Genomic DNA, 20701 nt, shown 5'->3' on the forward strand with positions numbered 1-20701 from the left:
GGGGGAAGCTATCCTCCTGATCAATGTTATTTTGGGAAAAGCCAGGTCTTAAGGGCTTTCCTAAACTTGAACCGATCCGTCTGAGATCTCATTTGAGGTGGTAAAGTATTCCATATCTGCACAGCTTTAATAGAAAGATCACACCGTCCTTGACGCACCCTACGGAATCCGTGTTCTTGAACAAGGTTAGCTGTAGCTGAACGTGGCAACCTACCTGGAGCGTGTTTCCTCAGTCTGGCCTGCAATGGCTTTGGGCCCTTATTCAGGAGGGCGTTGAATGCAATACAAAGTGATTTAAAGAGGATCGTCTGTGTAATGGGCAACCAGTGAAGATCCCCAAGAGCACTAGAGGTGGAAGAATTCAGAGGTCTATTTAACATCAGTTTGGCTATAGCAACCTGAGCCCTATCCAGTTTCTTAATCAGATTAGGAGCTCCCAAAAGAAGGGCATTACAGTAGTTCAGCCTACTAAGCAGTACACATGTGGCCATTAGAGAGTTGACTTGAGCAGGTAACATTGGAAAAAACTTTAAGGCTCCATAGAAGAGCAAAGCAGACTCCTACTACTCCATTACATGCTTTGAGTGATAGCTACTCACCCACACCTACAAAGCTCTCCACAGCACTGGTTAAACTCAACACCCGCCTCAACTTCTACCAACCGATCAGACACCATTGATCTGCATCCCAGGCAAGAAGACACCTCCCTCGCATTAACAAGACCAGGTGCAGGGGATGCTCCTTCTCAGACCTCGCTGCCAGACCTGGAACGACTGCTTGACATACCTCAGAACCTTCCCCTCCCTCATGTACTTCCAACCTCAAGATAAGTCTATTCCAGACGAAACAGACATGGTCTTCTCATCCCCCCCCTCAGGCCTGCCCTACTCAGGGCCTGGATACCCTCACGCGCGATTAGCCTCACTCTACATATGCACATAACATTTACTAAGGTTCCTCAGACCGCAAACTGAAAATCAAACCTGTGAATCTATGAAAGATCCAGTGCCTGGAGAATAACTAAATCTGTATTTGCGAGCTGGGCACTGGGGATAAACTAAGCTGCTTAGCTCATGCTGCGTACAGAGGCAATAAAGTTCTACAGTATGCCACAAAGCAAACTTTGTCAATGCACTAGAACGTCTTGTAGAAAGTGTTTCCCAACTCCAGATAACGAATATGGAGACACTAAAAAGGCCGATGTATAATGTTGGCGCATGTGCCTGAAATAGAGAATATGGGTCCAGGAATGCAAGAACTACAGTGTACAGGTTGTGAATAACGGATCTGCTTCTGGCTCAGGGAGAAAAGATGGGAGGCGATGCAAGCATGACTTAGAGTGCCATATTAAAAATACAGGCAATCACAAGTGTTGCTAAGTAAACGTTGACTATTTTGAACAAATATCAAGAACACAAATAAATTACATTTGTTTTTAACATTTTATTAATACACAGTTTTAAAATGGAAACCGTTGAATTGCTTAGTTTACTTTTGAGACATTTTTAAAAAAAATCTTTTTTAATTAACATGTACAGTAATATTTGCTGTCAGTGCTTGACAATTAAAAAGCATCCAACAGACCAGTGTCATGTAATGTGGGTCTGAAAATATGCTGAGGCAGAAAATGCAGATGAACCCAAGTGCATGATTGGTTTGCAATGGTCTACTGTACAACCAGCAATAAAATAAGAACTGTTCAAATACATATTTTCACCTTACAGCTTCAAAGTCTGACTTCACCCACAGTTAAGGACACTGCTTCACGAAAACCCAAGGAAACAAATCTTTCAGGTTATCCACAATGAAAATGGAAAGTCATAAATATTATAATCAATACAGTGATTTTAAAAGGGGTACCATGAAAACTCACTCTGCTCCAACTATTAAACTGTTAACTCCTCCAGGTAACAGTCAACAGATCCCTTTTCAAATTCTATGTTAGGACAGAACATACACAGAATAAGAATAACCACTGATGGGCCCCTGTGACGACCACCATCGATTGACTCGCTTGAAGAATTTTTAAATACATTGTGAAACAGGAGAGCTAAGCACTTGGAGAGCCTACAGAATAGATGAAATACAATACAAAGATATATACATTAAACATTTAAAATGAATTACAAAGCAAACAAAAGAGGACTATACAAGTGTTAGATAAATTAACCACCCAGTGAACACTGGTTTGCATACCAAATGAGAGAAGTTTGGTTTAGCAAGCTGGTATTTGTCAGAACGAAGATGGCTGCTGAAGAGTGCTTCCACATCTTGCGTTACCATTTTGATAACTCTGCAATTCCTCGCAAAAGTGGTGTGTCAATACACCTGGGGTTTACCATCCGTGGCACCTGATAGTTATATTACAAAGAATGTACAATTGAGTAAAATATTTAAAGCCAAAGGAAATCCTTCACTTTTCAGGGAGACTTGGAAAATAGTCAGTTTCAGGCATTACCCGGACGTGATCTGCCATAGACATTCTGGAAGTTAGCATGTGCAGAGTCTTAGTAACAGCCATCTGCTTCGGTCAGTCGTCGTCAAATACCGCTTCAAGGGACATGATCTCTGGGGACAACACTGCTTCAGATGAGGTGCGTCGTTGATCGGCTTATGGTATGGTACTTCCTTTCGAAGAAGGATGACAGGTTGACAAGTGAAGGGGACGGGACACCCTGATGGGGAAAAAGACGAAATTTACATTAAGAGGTAGTGCTTAGAATGTACCACTAAATTAGCCCACATTTCGCTAGCCACATAAATCCCATTTAGCAAATAAGAGGCAGATTTAGCCTGCTTCCAAGCCACAAAAACATGGTTGCTCTGAAGATTTGTAAGACCCAAACCAATGAGGCTGACACTACACCTGTGACTCGGGTAACATGACATTCTAAGATATCTGTGATTGTGACCACCAACACCACCAGTGCGCTCTCCAAGTGCGACCCATCCTTTTGTGACATGCAGATTCTTTCTTTCCAAGTTTCATTGTACACATTGCTTTTATTTTTAATGGATGCACTGATGTTTTCTTTCAAAAGCCATAAACATTTTCAAAAGATTGCAAAAGCCAAATATTTTGAAGATATTCTTAAGCCACCACCAGATATTGGCATTTAAATTGCATCCATGATGCTCTTATGAATCTGTGCCTTTGAAACCCCCAGGATTACCCAGCTGCCTATGCTACAATACCTTGCCTACATGTGTAAGTTTGGATCTCGCAAACAAATAAAGTACTCAAGATAAAGTTTAGCAACCAGGTCCTCTGCGATCCACCAAACATCTCATTCTGCAAAAGAATTTCAAAATGTTAAAACGTGATATCAATGAGGACAGTAGTAGAAACCGCAATATGACGGGACCCGAGGAACTATTAAGACCAGCAATTGTCTCTTGAAGCTGGAATCAGCAGCAGCTTTGTGGCTCCACTTTGGTTTGGTGAATTGCAAGCAGCCACATAAAGGAAGATCAAAAGGAAACCTCTGAAATTGAAGGCAAAGTGCACCTGGTCACTTTAAAAAGGCAAATATATCTGGCCTTGGTAGAAAGAGTCCTATTTCAACTAACACCTCAAGTAATGGACTCCAAGATCTTGACAAGACACTTGCTCCTGACGGGGCAGGAGTTACATGCCCACCACGATAGCTGTGCAAGTTGGCAAACCTGGACTCCAATAACACCTCACCACCCCCTTTAGAAAGAAACAGAGGCTAGAATTCAGGCATACAACAACGCTGCCGTCATGATCGCCACTTCCATTCTCTTTTGGGGCATAATTACATTACTCTATAGAGCAGCAAATCTTGATAGAACTAGAAAGCATTCCCAAAAGGAAAAAGAAACATCTAGTTAGGTTGGTGGGAACAGCACATCGCACCAATCCTACGGAATAACACCCAAGGGATTTAGACACCACTTACAGGTCACTCAATTCCTAAATGGTTCCAGGCAAGACTATAGAGTATGCCAAGAAATGCTGGGTGAATGGCAGAACAACTAAAAATAAGAAGAAAATGCATGCGTCAAGAGCAAATGGACCACAGATACACAATTTTCTTCTGATGGATGCTAGCTACTTGGGATGCAAATTGCTCTTCATGGAGAGATTTGCCCACCAATGTCTAAAGAATGTAGATGGAGGGAACATACATTGCCTGTCAACTGGTTTGACAATGTTTGACCACAGAACTTCCAAACATGGTATCTGCTCTAAAATCCAGGATTCAGTTAAAATGTGATTCTGTCCTCAGTGGGATATGCAAGAATGGTCAGGTTCACAAGGAGAACTAATGCAAAGAAAGTAAGTTAATGCAATCAAACGACTTACAGGCCATTTAATAAAGAAATGTCTAAATAAAAAATAAAATCTGACTCCATTTGCAGGATTGTGGCACATACTATATACAGTTGGCATTTTCAAAAATTGTTTAGTAAAGAAAGGTTCTCTGAAACATAACATGGTCTTTTGTGTTAAATTGAACCAGTTTACTTTAAGTTTGTTTTATGTTTCAGGAGTAACATTTGGCTTACATTTTCAATTTAATCCATAGAGAATTGTGGATACAAGCCATTTAAGGGATCCAGGAGTTTCCCTGCCCAGAATGCACAAGTGTCGGACAGATATTGCTTTTTGTTGTGAATTTTGTTAGGACCAGGTCCATCAAATTTCCAACTGTTCACCTGGTTTAATATGGAAATTAGGATGCCCATGATGGACAACCAGTAAAAAGCGGAGTGGGGAATGTCAGAACTGAGCTTGTGCAAATTTTGTAAAATATCAAGCACCTATTAGTCTAGATATATTCTGCCAGGGAAGAAGACCGATTGATAAGTTTCCTCGAAGAAAGGCAGGGTGCGTGAGTTTTTTTTATTTTTATTGAGCGAATAATTCAGCTTTAGACATAATGTAGGACATATACAATCATCAAAGTTTCATATGAATCAATATACACAACCGTCCAGGGCTGCAGAGGTCAGTGGATCCCACAGGGCCCACTGTGATATTTGAAGTGTAACATATGTGCTTTTACCTCTAGCCTCACAAAGAGACTAGTAGGGTGTGTTTAGGAATAAATACATATATATTTTATATGTATACCTGGTGTGGTCTCCTTTCATTTGATCATTCAAGAGATTATAGACTGGTAAAACAAGCTGCTTTACATTCCTTAAAGACTTAGCCTGAAGGCTGCTCTCCATAGCTACCACTAGGATAGATTTCAATAAAGGTTGTTTTTAACCAATTCCCCATAAGGGGTTGTTTGGACTGATACAAGGTGCCCACTAGAACTAGTGGACAGCATATATGAGGCCAACTTCTCACACCAGCAAACTGATTAAGTACCCTGTGGCTAATATAAAAGTGTGTTACCACACTAACCCCAGGAAAATCCTGGGGAGGGAGCTAGAGGCGCGGGGCGCTAGGAGCAGGCATTCTCCAACATCAAATGTTCAACACAAAAAAAGGGGGCTCCCAGTATAGTGACCAAGGTGCACAAAGATTAAATAGTGAGGGTGCACATCTCACAAAACGTGAAGGACTGGCCTCACACACCACCAGGTGTCATGTCTCATCGGCAGTCCTAGATGTGTGCTCCTTTCCTCCCCGACCAGGGACTCTCGTCACGGGCCCCGACTTAGTTTAGAAGTGCATCTCTGTCGTCAATGTATGCCCGCCCTCTACCAAACCGAGTTACTAGAGGACGAGGCCTGCCGATGATGAAGCATGACACCTGGTGGTGTGTGAGGCCAGTACTTCACTTTTTGTGAGATGTGCACCGTCACTATTTAATCTAATGCCAATAATGCTTGCCCAAGCTTGACACACCAGAATGTTACCATACACCTGTGCCAGATGGACTTCAAACCCAGTCTCCCAAATTGCCATATGTCAGAGCGTACCTACGTTTTCATTCAGAGGCAAAAATGCCCCATATCATAGCGTATCACTTTATTGATCTAAATATGGTACCAGAGCTCTTTCACTATCTTTAACCTATTAGCCCATTCAGCAAAAATAGGGCAGATAGATACTTCCAATGTTTATAAATAATCAAGCGGGCAACTACCATTGCAATAAAAAAACAGTGTGCATCTTATTTTCCATACGTGGAGTTTGCTGCAATGCCACAGAGTGCCAAAACAGGCGATGGTTCATCCTGCTGATCTACTGGACCTGAAATCTGAGCAAAGAGCAGAGTCTAGAAATCTTTAAAACATTATCAAAAAAACATGTTTCCAGTCCCCTCATTAGCCACACCTGGGGCATTTCCCACTGACTGCCTGGAATAATGAGTCTAGCAGGAGTGTAATACAGCATCCAGCCGTTGTAATTCACCCTATGAAAATTGGCCCCTCTCAGCAAAGAAAACCCAAACTAAAGTACCTATACCATCTTTCTCAGCCCATCTCAACATCCGTGCGGCACTCCCATTTAGCACAGATCCCCTCGATGACTTGATTATGGATGAGGCTAAGTTCCTTATACCAAAGATAATATGAATCTCCAATCTCATTTGACACAAACACTAGGGCTTCCAATGCATTAATACAGACCAGAGAAAAAGATTTAACAACTGAAGCCAATAGATTGTACAAAAACCTATACAATGCACCGTGTCAAAGTGCAGGCATCGAGATTTCTTCTAGGGACTTTATTCCAGTGCCTAGAATAAAATCACCTACCTTGTTAATCTGGATAGCTGTCCAACGATTAATAACATCCCCAGAAAAACAAGGGGATAAATGTTTGCAACATATGGGGTGTTTCAGCAGGAATTGCAGGGATCTTGTACTTTGCAAACAGTGGAAGCCAAGTACACCAAAGCACACACAAGGTCTCACCTTTTTCGGTTCTTTAAGGGCCTGGGGAAGGCTGCAGAGCCCATTATTCTTCAGCATGTATAACATGACAGAATTGTCAAATCAGTGATTGCCCTAAAAATCTTCTAATCTGTAATACAAAGCACGGCCCATAGTACTGCTTAAAGTTAGGACTTACAAACCCTGCCAATTTAGAGAGTTGTAAAATTTGTAGGTTAGCACGAGGCGTCTTGTTTCTCATAACACATTAAGTCCTCATACTATGCAATCTGGTGAAGTAGTGTGACACTGCCTTCCATTTGCTGGGGTTTGTCCCAGTGCTTTAAGATGTGTCTGACCCTGCTGGATCGCCTCTTCAGCGTTAAAAAGGCAGGCCCTTACTGTTGTAACTAAGATACAAGATCAGCTTACGGGAGAAGCCTTGCATGCTTTGAGTGGGAACCTAGAGAAGTTCATCTTCTTTAATCACACCAACTAGGCCTTACTTGTCCTCTAGAAATCTTCAGCGTAAGAACTAGTTAAAGAATGAATCAGATAGACATATGGCGATGGTGATTGAACCCTTAGGTAACTAAGCTGTTATTTGGAATCGCCGCTACAGAGAACTAAAAAAATATACGGTTCAACACTGGTGAATATTCATGGTCAGTGGAGCTCCAGGACTGTTTCTAAACAGCAGAGTCAAGGAGCATACATGTTTAGAAGGTGATGTCTATAAGAATCATTCCCTGCAATGATTTTGGGGTTTCTGTTTTGGACAAGGATAAAAGTTGGCTTATTGACCACATGTTTGATAGTGCTTAGATTTATATCAAACTGGCTCCAACAAAGTCTGTAGTCCTTTCTGTATATTCTCTATTAAAATTTGTTTCCATTAGCCTCACATTCTGCATTACTTTAAAGTTCCCTCTTCAGATGAGAAAACAAGAAAGTGGACAAATGCATACGCTGGTATGGGAGTCTTTGGAAAAAACTATTCAGTTGCAACTTAGTGGACTGTATATATTGAAACAATAATAGTGGTATGACTGCCACCTTAAATTACAAAGCCTCTCCAGCTTCCTCAGAAATGGATATTACAACATAACCCAATTTAATACTTGCAGACTTTACTCGTCAAGAAGCAAAGCGAAATACCTTTGACAAAGGACCTACATGTTTGTTCAAATGAAGATCGTGCCAGCAATATAACCTTAAAGAGCTAGAGACAGCAAGAACAAAGGTACTGCCCTAGCATACCTACAAATTTAATTACTAAACCTCAGCCTTTCAGGCCTAAATGTGTAACGATAAACTGTTTAGAACCGGATTTTCTAAAAACAAACATTTACAAATTCTCCTCCGAGAGATGAAGAGAAACACAAAAGCTTGCCGCATTGGTACTTTATACAAGAACCACTAAAGGGCTCTTATTGGAGACCAGGTGCCAGCAATGAAGAGGCTAAGGCAGTTTCTAAACCAAACACTTGAGAAGAGAGCTACTATATTTCTTCAAGTCAGCATTACTTCTCACTTCACAGTGCCACTTATCTTAAAATATCTGTATTTTGAGACACATGTTGCAATACTGGCAGTCTTGACACACACAGCGGTAATGAAGATGGAGCCTTCAGGAGTCATCAATTGTACTTAAATCCCCCTAAGGTACTTTGCTTATTTCCGATGGTAAAAAGTCCCAACCCAAACTCAGGCTACTTTCAATATAAATAGAAATGTTCTACACAGGCCCACATGCGAGGGGATCCTTTCCCTGATCAGAAATTGAGGGGGCAACCCTATTTATACAGCAGGGTGGAATTCTAGGCACCATAACGATTTGCAGAAATATATTCTTAATGAGGGAAGAAAGGCCTGTTGGTTCAACTCTTTCAGAAACAGCGAATCACTAGTGGAAAGAGTAAGCGTCAAGTGAAATTACCCAACCGATTTATTCTACAATTTGGAAGCCTCATCTGTTAACACCAACACACAAAACATTTTCTTTTGCGAAACAGGCAATTCAGGTTCAGAAAATACTGCTAAATTTGGTCTCTCTTGCAGGCATCTCAAATGTACACCGAAACCAGTTGTGTGAGAAAGTTGAACATATAACGAATCTACTTTAACACCTTTGAGTATGAGGTCTAGATATTTCAACAATGGCAGCGCAGTACAGTGACAAACATCAAGGGGAGGTGGAAAACGCATTTTTAACAAATTTGAATTCTGCTTTTAGTGCAAAAAGGTCTCTCATGACTAGAGTGGAGGAGTAGCTTACATAAAACAAGCACTGGCAAAGCCAATAGGTTTCGCCTATGTGAGATTTATTGACTTAATTTTATTTTGTTACATGGCAGTGAAAAACAGCTGTGAGGACTACTCCTTCCAGGGGCCAACATTGGGAATTCCTTAAAACACATTTTAAGCCGTAAATCCGGATTGTAAAGGAGTAGCTACTTCATGTTTAGTATATTTGGAATGGTGGTGATGGATGTTCTAATGGTAAAGTTGGATGTGACATTACCATTTTAGAAATGCCACTTTTTAAAAAGTGGACATTAGTCTGCTCTTAACTTTGCTCTGTGTGCCAGCAGCCTGTTTACAACACACGTTTGGGCGACAGTTCCGCTTTGTGCATTCCCTCTAGACAGCCACATCACAGGAAGGGTTGGATGTGAAGGGGATTAATCTGCATACTTATAACCTTCCTGGGTAGGGAGGGGGAGAGGTGGCTCACATGTAAATAGGTGGTGTCCTACCTCACACAAAGGGTCAATTTACCCCCCCACTGGGGGTCGGGAGCCAGGGCTGGGTTGAGAGGGATCCTTGTGTACTTCAGAGTACTCCTTTGAAATCACCCCTAACATCAAATGTACTTTTGGGTATAAGTATCAGGGCTCTGGCCCTATCAAGTCAGTACATAAGTGGACCCGAGAAGAACTCTGCTGGAGTAAAGTCTGCTGTGCTGAAACTGCCACTTTGCCATGACGGACTGTTCTGATGAATTGCTTCTCTGCTTTGCTGAGTTGCCCTGCTGATCTCTGGTCTGTGGGCAAGGATGGGACCCTGTTACTTGAACTCAGAGTGACTCCAAAGGCTTGTTGGTTTCTGAAGTCTGAGACACAAAAGACTTCCTGCAACTCTCCTGGTACTGCTGGGTTCTTCAGCCTGCAAGTCCTACCCTTGCCTGAGGTGCCCTCTCCAGTCCTGCGCCTCAGAAGTGGGTCTCTGCATCTTTTTCTACATCGATGACTCCTTATCTGCATTGTACGAAGCTTCAATTGATGGCGCGGATCATCACTGACACTCCTCCGACAACGGATCGACGACGTTGCGACTCCTAAACTCTTCGCCACCTTGCTCAATACAAGGTACTTTTTCAGCAGGACCGGTCTGTGTCCTGTAGCCAGCCTGCAATCAATTAGGGTCGGCCTGAACTCCAGATTTGCACGCAGGCTCAAGAAACTTTTTGAATGCTAGTGCCTTCTAAGCACAATTTTTACATTTTGAAAATTCATAACTAAGTTTTTACTTATTGGATTTGTCGTTTTAGTCTTGTTTTACTCAGATATTCTCTATTTTTCAAAACCGGTGTGGAATCTTTATGGTGTTTTCATCGAGTTACTGTAATGAAAGTGTTATACAAATACTTTACACATTACTTCTTAAGTTAAGCCCGACTGATCTGTGCCAAGCTACCAAAGGGTGAGCATAGGTTAATTTAAAGTGTGTATCTGACTGACCAGACTAGGATTGTGGTCCCTACTTGGGTAGGGTGCAAACCTCTGCCAGCCAGAGGCTCCATTTCGAACAGAGGTGCTTTACTATTTGCATCCTTCCCTTTAAGCTGTTCTGAACAATTAATCACATCCTAAAGACAAAAAATGAATATGATGAAATGTGTCAGTCATAAATCTTTGAGCGATGTATAATTTTGTTGACAAGGTCACATTCAAAGTGCCACTGCTTATAAAATTTACATAACCCGAAGATTTTGTTCAAGGATATGGACTTGTTTTAATGACCAGCACTGGCAAAGCCAATAGGTCTCTGCAATGTCCAATCTATTGGCCTTGGTAATGTGAATGTCTTTTACCAATGTTGTCTAGAAGAACATCTGCTGTTCAACACCGCTGAAAGTCACGGAAAGGCCAGAATCACAGGATGTTGAGCCGACGCAGAGTCTCTTGTTGAGTTTATTGCCCTCCTGACCCCCCCCCCTACCCACACACAAACATTTGCTATAACACGGCCTGCCATTGCCGCATAATAGCACTTTTTTAGTTACTTTAGCCATGCCGAACAGCAGATGTGCTGCTACACAACACAGATAAGACATTCACATTGACAAGGCCAATAGCTAGGGCAGAGATCTATTGGTTTTGCCAATGTTTAATCAGTGCTGACTGGGTATTGCTGAACAAATGTGGAAGTGATAGTGAGAAACAGTTGAGGAGCTTCGAGAAGAGAGGATGTGGCATAGCAGTCAGAGCTGCTGAAAGGGAACCTGGTTCGAATCTTGGGGTCGGCTGAACAGTTTGTGATTTGGGCAAATAACTTGCACTTTCCCCCATGTACGACAATGAATGAGTCATTGTATAATGTAACTGGTAAGCATTTAAATCATCCTATTCCATCGGCTCATGTTTGCGCTATGGCAAGACGGAGTTAGCGTTCCATTACCATTGGATCGGGCAAAAGAAAAATAACTAAACTAACAAGTGCTGTTTATCTTTTAACTAGTTTAAGTGCATTCGTTTATGTGTGCATTTGAGTGGTGTGTATGTGTACAAGGGAGACTGCCTGAAAACACAAATACTCCTATGGAGTGCTTGAAAACAGAACAAATGTCTGCGCAAAGCGGGAGCAGTGTAAGGAGACATGTACTTGGTCCATGCGCTATGGAAGGGCCAAACACAAGCAGAGGGCATGACACCTGCATGCCATGACAAATGGCAAAGAGAATGAGAGCAGTGCTAAAGTTTAGCAATGGAAGGGGATTGGCGGCCTGTAAGCCCACAGATAGAACACAACAAGTCTCTTTGAGACAGCACATGCTCCATCTAGTTGAGATCTAAAAACAATAGTTCCACAGTATTGAATCTTTCATAGATTAACATGCTTAATTCTTCCTTGTTACTGAGGCGGGAGCCCCACTGCAATTATAACTAGCAGTAAAAAGCTCCCACTTAGATATGCTATAATTACACTTCCTCATAGGATTGAGTAGTAATCTGCATAGTTTTTTAAAGTTCAACCAATCTGAGCAGAGATTGCACCCTTTCCTCCTGTGCAGTGACTTCACACCTCAGATTTACCATACATTGTAGATAGGTGCTAAAGGAAAAAACGGAGCAGAGCTCAGGAAGACTCCCTGACTTTATACACTGGTGGCCTGCAGGTGAACTTGGATATGTGAGCTTTACTAGATACTCTGGCATGCTGTTAGGATCTGTCAAAGGGCTCAAAACAGGGTTTATTTCACCAAATGTAAAACCTGTGTGTAGATGAGGCTCTTCTATGAAGATCCTCATAAGGAGGGCATGTACTGCCAGCACCAACACCATAAACCCAAGGACTGCAAATATTGCAGAACGATTTCAGCCAAGACTTTCAAAGATTAAGAAAGGCTTCTACTATGACTGCAGAAGAAAAAAAACTACTGACACTCCAAAGTCTGGAGAGGAAGGGCCTTCCCTCAAAGTGAAAGTCTCTAAAGAGAGCGATCTGAAAAAGACCTAACTGGAATTCCAAAAAAGACTGCTAAAGATGGAGACAATGCTAACACTGGACAAGGGGACTTCTCCAAGACCCCAGGAGAAAATAGGGCAAACATCAGCTTCTTGACCATCATTACCTCTTGACAAGGCATTAGCATCCGTCAATGTCAGAAAACTAGTATCGGAGAAATCAGACAAGTTGCAAATTAAATGGTCAACAAGACTGCCTAGGGAAAGGATGGCCACATCGACAACTACAACCATGGTGTCTTCCCCTTCCCCAAAAGTAACCGTAACAACTTCTTCATTGATGACAAGTTTTTGACAGGACCTTTGTTCACACAATCAATGCCCCTGCCGTCATAGACTGTCATCGGAAGCACCGATGCCCCTTCAGACAACGCAGTTCCTGACCCCTCTGAAACAGACCATTTCCTCTAAGAGAACAACATCTTAAAAAACAGAGCAAGCTGGGGCACCACAAAGAACCTTCATTGCAGCAACCAACTCAGACACCACAGCAAACAGAAAACCCATAACCAAGGCAAACAGAAAGCCCATAACCAAGGCAAACAGAAAGCCCATAACCAAGGCAAACAGAAAACCCATAACCAAGGCAAACAGAAAACCCATAACCAAGGCAAACAGAAAGCCCATAACCAAGGCAAACAGAAAGCCCATAACCAAGGCAAACAGAAAACCCATAACCAAGGCAAACAGAAAACCCATAACCAAGGCAAACAGAAAACCCATAACCAAGGCAATTAGAAACCATTGCCATACATGATGATTATGTGGACCAAGGAGACTGAAACTAGAAGAGGGAGAATCATCGCAGGAACAGACCACTACTGCTGTGGGTAGTGAATGGGATCAATACATTATCCCCTTATCAGTGCCAAAAAACACCACCTGGTACTAGTTAGCCTCCTGATATTGAAGGGTTCCATGCGATTCTTGAAAGAGCGGCGAAGCATTCCACCTATCAATCCTGGTACAATATACAGTGCTTCTTGTATGATTTCAAAGAAACAAACATGAAATTGGTAAGATCCATACCAATTGTGGATTACATTTGAACCAAGGCCTCAAGGACCTAAAGATACCAGCCACAGTGGCCACAGTGATACAGCGATTGGACAATTAGTACAAGGCTACAGAGGACTTGCCAGCCTGCTTCATAGGCCATCCAAAGCATGACTCAGTGATGCAAGCGGCACAAAGAATCAGGCAGCACCATGTTCCGCTCCTCCAGACAGAGGGCAAGGGACTTTACAATATAGGAAAACATTTCTCTGCCATGGCAGCGATCACTATAAGGGCGTCCAATGATCTAGCCAATCTGGGCAGATATGATAGTCAAATGTCGTTGGAACTCGTTCAGGTCCTAGAATGTCTGCTAGCAGATAAAAAAAAAAATCTGAAGTGAGAATCATCCTGCAAGCAGGGGAACGCACATCCGCTGAAAGGATTAATACTGCGATGGATGTGGCCCTAACAGGCTTCAGACAGATGGCTGCTGCAGTAGTCTTGAGAAGGTAGGGCTGGCTCAAGGCAACCCATTTATGGCCGGAGGTACAGTAAAAAAAATGTAGACATATGGTACAACAGTGAAGCCTTATTTAGAAAGCACAATGATGACGTCCTGCAATCCATCAAGACTGACAGACTGTTCGATCCTTGGGAGCCCTACAACAGAGAACATTTCCATCTTCTTGAAGTGGCTGAGGCGGACACAGTACTCCTTTCATGGAGGCTATTAACCTTATCAATACCAAACTTACAATTAACAAGCACAGGGTTACTGTCAACAATTCTCCCAACAATATAGACCCTCAGACCACAACACACTCCACACAGGGAGCTAGAAGATGAACTGCAGCAGCAGGAAAAGGTCCAGAATCCTGCAGAAGACTGTGACAAGACTGTGACAAGACAATGACACCGGTGGCCTCAGTGCCTTCACCTCCCTTGCATTTCAGAGAATTTTCAGCTGTTACAAAAATAGGCCTTCCATCTCCTTAGAAAGGTGGGTGCTGGCCAAAGTATGGTCACACCCTATAGTTTGACAGGTGGATAAGGAGGATTCTGGACCAACATCATTGGCTTTTACGAGAAAATCAACTCTGATTTCCAAGAGTGCACTAGAGGTCCCACAAAAATGCAGACAGGTTTCTACTCCAACTTCTTTCTCCTGAGAAAGAATGACATATGGAGACAAATCAACAAATCTCCGAAAACAATTCAGAATGATAATGCTACAGGATACATTTTGTTTCTTAAACAAAGGAGATCACATGACAGATCTACTTGACGCACATTTTCATATTTCCATACATTTGGATCTCAGATTCAGGCGGCCAGAAGTCACTTCCAATTCAGAGTTCGACCGTTTGGACTAAAATCAGCGCTAAACCTTTCACCAAGCGCATGGCACCAGTAGCAGCTTATCTCAGGCAAGACCACTAGGTATCCAGGTATTTCCATACTTAAATGATTGGCTTAGAAAAGCAAATACTTGCAAAGGAATCTAAAAAGGCATGCCTGCGCCTCTTCTAGAACCTGGGCCTCCATCTAAGCAGGGAAAAATCCTGTTTAACGCCACAAAAGACAGTCACTTTTCTGGGAGCGGTCATGAGACAAATGTTTGCAAGGTATATCCAACAGAAGAGTGGGTCACAAAGATTGGAACACTGGGATCTTCACGGTCAAGAAAAAGGTCCACTTCAGTAAGGCAGTTGAAATTGTTCCTGGGAATGATATTGTAATGCATACCTCTCATCATAAATGCCGGTTGTACATAAAACCGCTGCAAGAACTGGACAAGAAATGGAAGCAAGATACGGGCTCATTTAACGACATGGTCCTTATAACTCAAAAAATGGTGTACGCGATGCAGTGGTGGAAGAAAAAAAGAAAACATTGCAGTGGGGTCAACATTCTTGATAAGGACTCAAAGTCTCATTAGGACAATGGATGCCTCAAAGGATGGATGGGGAGGACCTCTCCAAGACCTGGAAGTGAGCAGAAAGTGGTCAAATGAAGAGAAGAAGAATCAGTCTACTGGAACTGAAAGCAGTACATCTGGGGCTCGTCTATTAAATGAAACAAAATAGTTTTTTATAGCAGACATACAGAACTCGAACATTTGAAGGTGCTCTCATATTTGATAATGAAGAAAATGATGGCTCAATGGATTAAAATATTTGCCAAGATCACATCATTTGAAACCAGTTTATGGGTCAAGACCTTACAAATAGGTTGAGTAGATGTTTTAAGTCACTACAGGTCTACACATTCATTTATTTACAGAGGCCTGCCTTTAATCCCAAGCCTACTGAACAAGAGGAAATGGGAACCATGCTGGATCATCATGATAGCTTCAGTGGGGCTGAGACTATTCTGGTACACAGCTTCTCCTAATGTCGAAACGGCCACATACAATTCAAGCCAGTTCCAAGTTTGCTATACAGAGACTGTGGGCAAGTGCTTCATCCAAACCCAGAATCTCTCAATTTAGCTGCTTCAATCCTGAATACAATGAATTCCATCAGCTAGATATTTCCCAGCAATGCAGAGACATTCTAGCTAAAGCTAGAGCAGACTCCACAAATCAGTCCTAAAAAGCTAAACTGCTACGATTCTGTAATTGGTCAGAGGCTAATGATGGTCACCCTTTCTCCTCCCAGCCAGTGTAGATCCTACAATACCTTTTATCATTAGCTGGGTCTGGTCTATGCCATTGCTCCATTCAAGTGCATTTAGCAGCTAAGATGCTCTCGCAACAAAAACTTAGTGCTCGGACAGGTTAAAGAATTTGAAAAGGAGCTATTTAAAGCTTTTCGGATATGAAAACCACCCATAGCTTGGCAGTTGTACACATTCTTGACAACTGAGAAGCCCCATTGCGCTTGTACACAAAGCAGAAGAACAACTTAAATGGAAAACTGCATTAAAAAAAAAAGTGTAATTTTGCTTACTAACCCTCAATACATACCCATAGTACCTACAGATTTCGGACTAACCATTTTTCGGAGGCGCAAATGCAGTCAGTTTCAAGAGCAACTATAGCGAGATAGGTATCTGCGACCATCACCCTTTGTCATGAAGCGGGAAGACCCCTTACATCCAAGGTGCACTTCCACTCTACCAGGCGTATAGCAACCTCAGCTGCTTTGTTTGCAGAAGTACCACTGTCAGACATATGCAGAGCAGCCACATGGTCTAACAGGCATAAATTTAAGGGACATTACTGACTAGATGCTGCCAATGATAAAGATGTGTCAGTGTTTGTCAAGCTCTGCTTCGAAACCTTTTTCAATAGGGTGAGATAGTTTGTATTTATTCATACGTTAGTTTTTTATACTCTACATTAAGGATACTTAAATAACTATGTACATGACCCCTCCACAGAGTCTTGATCTCACTTATTTTAATGGGATACTGATAGCTATTCAGATGCAAGCATGTGAATCTGTGAAAGATTCAATATTGGAGAAAAAACAAGTTAACCTGTATACTGTAGTTCTCAGATCGATAGCTTTCATAGATTCACAAATGACCCACTCGTCTCACCTTCAGTCATTCATCTAATTTATTTTCCCCACATACCATGGGCAACCATATGCACTTGTATTTTTAAATCTGAGGTGTGAAGTCACTGCACAGAAGGAAAGGGCGCAAGCTCTGCTCAGTTGAACTTTGGTTGTGTACAAAACTATGTGGATTGCTACTCAATGTATGAGGAAGTGCAATTATAGTTATCTAAATTATAGATTTTTATTGCTAGTTATACTTACCTCGTGAATCCCACCTCAGCGACAGGGAAGATTCAAGCATGTGAACCTATGAAAGATACCTGTATACTGTAGTTGTCCAGTATTGAGACGTTACTTGTTTTATTTAGCATAGGCGAAACCTACTTGCTTTACTAAGGCTGGTTTTGTTTCGAAACGGGGAAATTAAGTAATTTATTCGTAATCACAAAATGTGGCACTGAGACAGAGGCTAGTGAGTTATGGCGTCCTTCGAGAGGATGCAGCGTAAGGGCCAGAGCTGCCAAATCTAGTACTGGTAAACAGGTTTCGAGTTTCAGCATCTGCATAACATCCTTGATTTGGGGCAAATACCCCAATTTCGCTGTGCCTAAAAATGGAATGTGTCCTTGTGTGAAGTAACTGGTGCTAATGTAAAGCGCTCCAATATCTTTGGGTGGTAGTGGTGCTATATAAAACTGCACACAAGAACAAATTTGAAAAGCAAGGTCAGATTAGGGAGTATGGGGGAGGAGGGGGATCTGGGTGACGAGGGGGATCCGTGCAAAGGGAGTTCAGCAGGGGCAAGCAGCACCAGGAGGGAGGTTGACAGGCAACCAACAGCAACTGCGGGCTGCCACAGAGATGAAGTGATTTGCCTAAGTTTACGGTGTCCTCGTGCAAACTAACTGGTGTTAATGTAAAGCGTTCCAATACCTTCGAGTTGTGTTGCTGCTATAGAAAACTGCACAAAAAATGAAAAGCAGAGATGGAGGAGGGGATCTGTGCAACTGAGTACAGCAGAGCAAGCAGCTATGGGAGGGAGGTGAACGGGCAATGAACCGTAAATGCTGGCTGCCATGGGAAGATTTAGTGATTTGCCTGCAATCACAAAATGTAAAACTGAAGCACAGGCTAGGGAGAGGATGTGGCGGCCTCTTTGGGAGAGGAAGTGGCATAAAGGCAGAAGCTGCCGACTCAAACTGAGTTTGAGTTTTGGCACCGGCTTAACATCCTTGATTCTTGGCACATCACTTAATCTCCCCGTGATTACAAAACGTATGAGATGGCTTGCTGCAACCACCAACAAGCAAGGAAAACGGTGAAAAGCATACGAAGAAATGGAAAGTAAGGACAGGCTGTAAGCCCCTTTTAGGATTCTTTTTTTTTTTTTTTACATACAAGAGAGTTCACTGGCTCAGCGCAAGCGCTGGGCAGGTGAAACCTAAAAAAGTCACGTGAGATCCCAGCAGAATGATTGGTATGTCTCTTGGCACAACCATCTATAAGCCAACCATCCAGCCAGGGTAAAATTATGCACATTTGCATAATAGGACATTAAAAATGTTTGTGAATTACACAAACCAAAACATGGGTGTTTTGTTTGCATAATTAAACTTTCCCCCAGACCTAAGCATCAGATAATGGAAGTTATTAAACAGTCCTGTAAAAAGGATCTAAAAAGGCAAACATTCAAGTTATACATATTTATGTTAAAATATTACTCTTTGAACCACATGTTCTCTTAATAGGTTTGATGTTGTGTGAACTAATTTGTTCACAACTAGTCTTCCTTCTCCGAAAATATTCAGAGTTAAAATTTTGTTCCAAGAGTCGACTACTTTAACGTTTTTGTAGCAAACCTTCATGAGGTTGGATAGTCTATGCGCCCATATTTAATTCAACTTACTTAACTACAAATAGAGTAAGATACTCCATAGTACAATCTTGGTTATATGAAATCTTTTGAAAAGGTTTAGTGACTACAGAAGGCACGTAAATACTTTTTCTGACTCACTATTAAGAAGGCATCTAAAAAAAGCAGCAATGTGAAGTGACTGGAGGGCTGGAGTCATTTATCAACAACTGTAGGGGAAGCAAAAAGGCATTGTTGAGGAGATTCTGAAACAGGACAAACAATATTCCTTACAGATTTAAACGACAACTCTCAGCAGACTTTGCAACTTCATGATGGTTTCTGAATATTTGTTAAACAGTGGGTGTTACTAGTGACAATTCACCCAGACGACTTGCACCTTCCATTTGTGCATGTGATGTACATTCCTCCTTTGGGAAGGAGACTAAAGCACCTGCCACAGCACAAAGGCAGAGGATGACGGCTCTGCTGCCTTTCCTATACAGATTCTGATCTCACAATGTCAGGAGGTAACAAAGGCAAAATAACTAAGATCACAAGCCAACTGCTTGAAGGGGGATCAAAGGAGAGCAAGATGTAGCAGAAAAGAGGCACTACATAGATTTTGTCTTGCATGTGGGAAGATGCTGGAGAGAAACTACAAGGCTTCAACTAAAGGATTCTCAGCACTGCCTGCCAAAACGAAGCTTTAGGCCTAGCACCTAATGCACGCAAAGTATTGAAAGAGTGAGAAGACCGCTTCATATCAATTTTACTTGATCAGTATTTCAAAAGTTATTGAGACGTGGCTTTAAGAAGACTGGAACAAAGTCCAGGTTAATTATCACTGGCTGAGATTAATTTGGGTATTCCTTGCATTAGTTCTCTTTCAATAATCTAAACCAGCCGCATGCAAGCATGTACCTCAGGACAGAAATTTCAATAATTGAGTAACATACAATGTAGGGCGTCACTAAACAGCCGAAGAAACGTTTCAAGTCAACCTCGAGGCACAGGGTCTCCAAAGGTGGCTGGGTGTAAACGAGAAACAGGCAGGGTATACAAGATTGGGAAGGTTTCAGACTAGCCTCAAATTGGTTGGCAAATGTTAGGACAAAAATAACTTGCATATAGGAAACTCAGAAAACTTTTTAAAAATGTGTTCTAAAGATATGCATTGTTCATCAGCAGAGAACGCATGCAAGTCTACCATGTTACCAGTTTCCCAACAAATCCAAGTTATCTAATGGCTAATAAGAGACCGCTAGGAGTTCCTTTAAGCAGCATTCACGGTATGCATGAGCTTCACGTCTTCACTGGAAAGTCTGAACTGGTAGGGCGTGACATGGGCACCAGATTTTCCAGATAAGAGTATGTGACAAGCTTCAGAGAGCAAAGAAATGCTTTTATATTTGCTCCTTATGGAAAGCTCACAAGCAGAATGAGGATAATGCTATAGTAAACCATTACCAGCACATGCTCAAACTATAGATGAGGAACACATTAAACCATAAAACGCAAAGGGATCTGTCCCCAACTATGGTACATTGGCCCCTGTGAGATGCAACAGACTTCTTAATTTAATTGGAGGAGAAAAATGCTTCACAGAGGGGTCACTGGAGTTGAAGAATTTGCTCTGCCACATTCGCGTAAACCAGCCCAGTTTCTTCAACTCGGTAATAGTCACATGGGCCTGCAACAGTCCACTGTATTTTTGAACAACTTTTGCACCTTGCCTTCAATATAAATAGTAATTATAATTGAGAATAGATGCTTACACTGGTTGA

General features: G+C 42.0%; 1 protein-coding gene across 6 annotated transcripts in view; it reads right to left on the bottom strand.

Moving 5' to 3' along the window:
* Positions 1-1423: 1423 nt before the first annotated feature.
* The window catches only part of ECT2 (epithelial cell transforming 2), a 210481-nt gene continuing 191203 nt past the window's right edge, over positions 1424-20701 (bottom strand). For 4 of the 6 annotated variants that reach the window (XM_085635428.1, XM_085635430.1, XM_085635427.1 and 1 more), the window contains one exon: positions 1424-2675. In XM_085635428.1, the coding sequence (XP_085491554.1) occupies positions 2586-2675 (90 nt within the window). In that variant the 3' untranslated portion in view covers positions 1424-2585. Of the gene's footprint in view, positions 2676-19076; positions 19145-20701 lie in introns of all 6 variants that reach the window. The other 2 variants (XM_085635429.1, XM_085635426.1) reach the window with 2 other exon arrangements.

Source organism: Triturus cristatus, chromosome 11 (genome assembly GCF_964204655.1).
Source record: "Triturus cristatus chromosome 11, aTriCri1.1, whole genome shotgun sequence".
Lineage (NCBI taxonomy): Eukaryota > Metazoa > Chordata > Amphibia > Caudata > Salamandridae > Triturus > Triturus cristatus.